Source organism: Musca vetustissima, unplaced genomic scaffold, assembly GCF_032173495.1.
Source record: "Musca vetustissima isolate MV318-11 ecotype Yass unplaced genomic scaffold, APGP_CSIRO_Mvet_v1 utg176259, whole genome shotgun sequence".
Taxonomy (NCBI): Eukaryota; Metazoa; Arthropoda; class Insecta; order Diptera; family Muscidae; genus Musca; species Musca vetustissima.
Genome location: NW_026880012.1, coordinates 26,769 through 28,183, shown reverse-complemented (window position 1 = coordinate 28,183; position 1,415 = coordinate 26,769). Strand labels below are relative to the sequence as shown.

Genomic DNA, 1,415 nt, shown 5'->3' with positions numbered 1-1,415 from the left:
GACGAGCTTTTGAATGTAAATACCGCCAATGTTTCACATATTATGGGTATATTCAATACCAAATCCATGAACTATCAAGCGGTGGCAGATAAATCGAAACAACCTTCGTTATCGGAAATGACAGAAACAGCTGTGAAACTTTTGCAGCGCAATGAACAGGGTTATTTTGTATTTATCGAAGGTGGCAACATCGATACGGCTCATCATGAAAATAAGGCAGCCATGTCATTGGATGAAACATTGGAATTTGAGAAGGCCATTGAGTTAGCTTATGAAATGACAAACCCCGAGGAGACACTTATTGTAGTTACAGCTGATCATGGTCATGGTCTCACAATTAATGGTTATCCTGGTCGTGGTTCATCCATATTGGGTTTAAGTACACACGATGTCGGATCGGATGGTCTAAAGTACTCCGCACTCAGCTATCCATTGGGACGAGAGCAGTATATCGATGAAAGTGGCAAACGTGTGGACTTGGAAAAAATTCCCAGAAATATTGGTAAGAACACTTTTTGAAATATTTAATTAGTGAAGTACCTAATTTTATTTCTTTATTGGATTCTTAGAAACGGTGTATCCTAGTTACGTAAAATCCATTGCTGGTCATCATTCGGGCGAAGATGTTGGAATTTTTGCCACGGGACCATTTGCCCATTTATTCAGTGGGGTATTGCAACAACATACAATTCCACATTTGATGGCTTATGCCGCTTGCATTGGTGATGGACCAACTATGTGTGATGAACATGCTAATTGATCGATTTTAAAAATCTAGAATAGTATAGTATATTATTATAAACTAAAATAGATGTAAGATGAAAATTTTAATAACACAGTATTAATTGTTTAACCAAGATTATAAATACAAAGAAACAAAAGTAGATGAAAACAAGCAAATTGTATTAAAACCAGTAAGGAAAGTAGTAAAGTCGGGTATATTTTATACATGTATCCTAACAATTACATGTCTATGTTCTCACTTTCTCCAACCTATCCTAATTTTAATTTCATTCGAGCAGATTTAGAGCCGTCTGCGTAACATGGGGAAAATTTGTGGAAAACGATTTACACTCTATTCGGTACGCCGCGTTGTTATAAATATAATCTATATGTGGGAGCTTAATTAAAAATCGTAAATAAGTAACTTTTTGTTATTTGAATTTTTGTGATCATTTTGAATGTGATTTTAAGTGATTATTTATACTCTTTCGAGTCGAGCTTGATGATCTAAATTTTGCAATGAAAAGGAAAGCCAGGAGAAGAACCTACGTACCCACCATTATGCGACGCGTTTCGCCGTTGGTTAAGCGGCTCATCAGGCATATTGGGCTATGTGGCTTTACAAAGGTCGTACGTTGATAACTTGTATTTATTCCGCCCTGATGCGAAACTTGCATATGCGAATTAAATTC

The 1,415-nt window shown here is 36.3% G+C and overlaps 1 protein-coding gene across 1 annotated transcript; it reads left to right on the top strand.

Annotated features, from left to right (window-relative positions):
• The first annotated feature begins 42 nt into the window (after positions 1-42).
• LOC133325279 (alkaline phosphatase, placental type-like) lies at positions 43-760 on the top strand. Its single transcript, XM_061534067.1, has 2 exons — positions 43-502; positions 570-760. The coding sequence occupies exons 1-2, from the start codon at positions 43-45 to the stop codon at positions 758-760; spliced, it is 651 nt and encodes a 216-aa protein (XP_061390051.1).
• Positions 761-1,415: the final 655 nt, after the last annotated feature.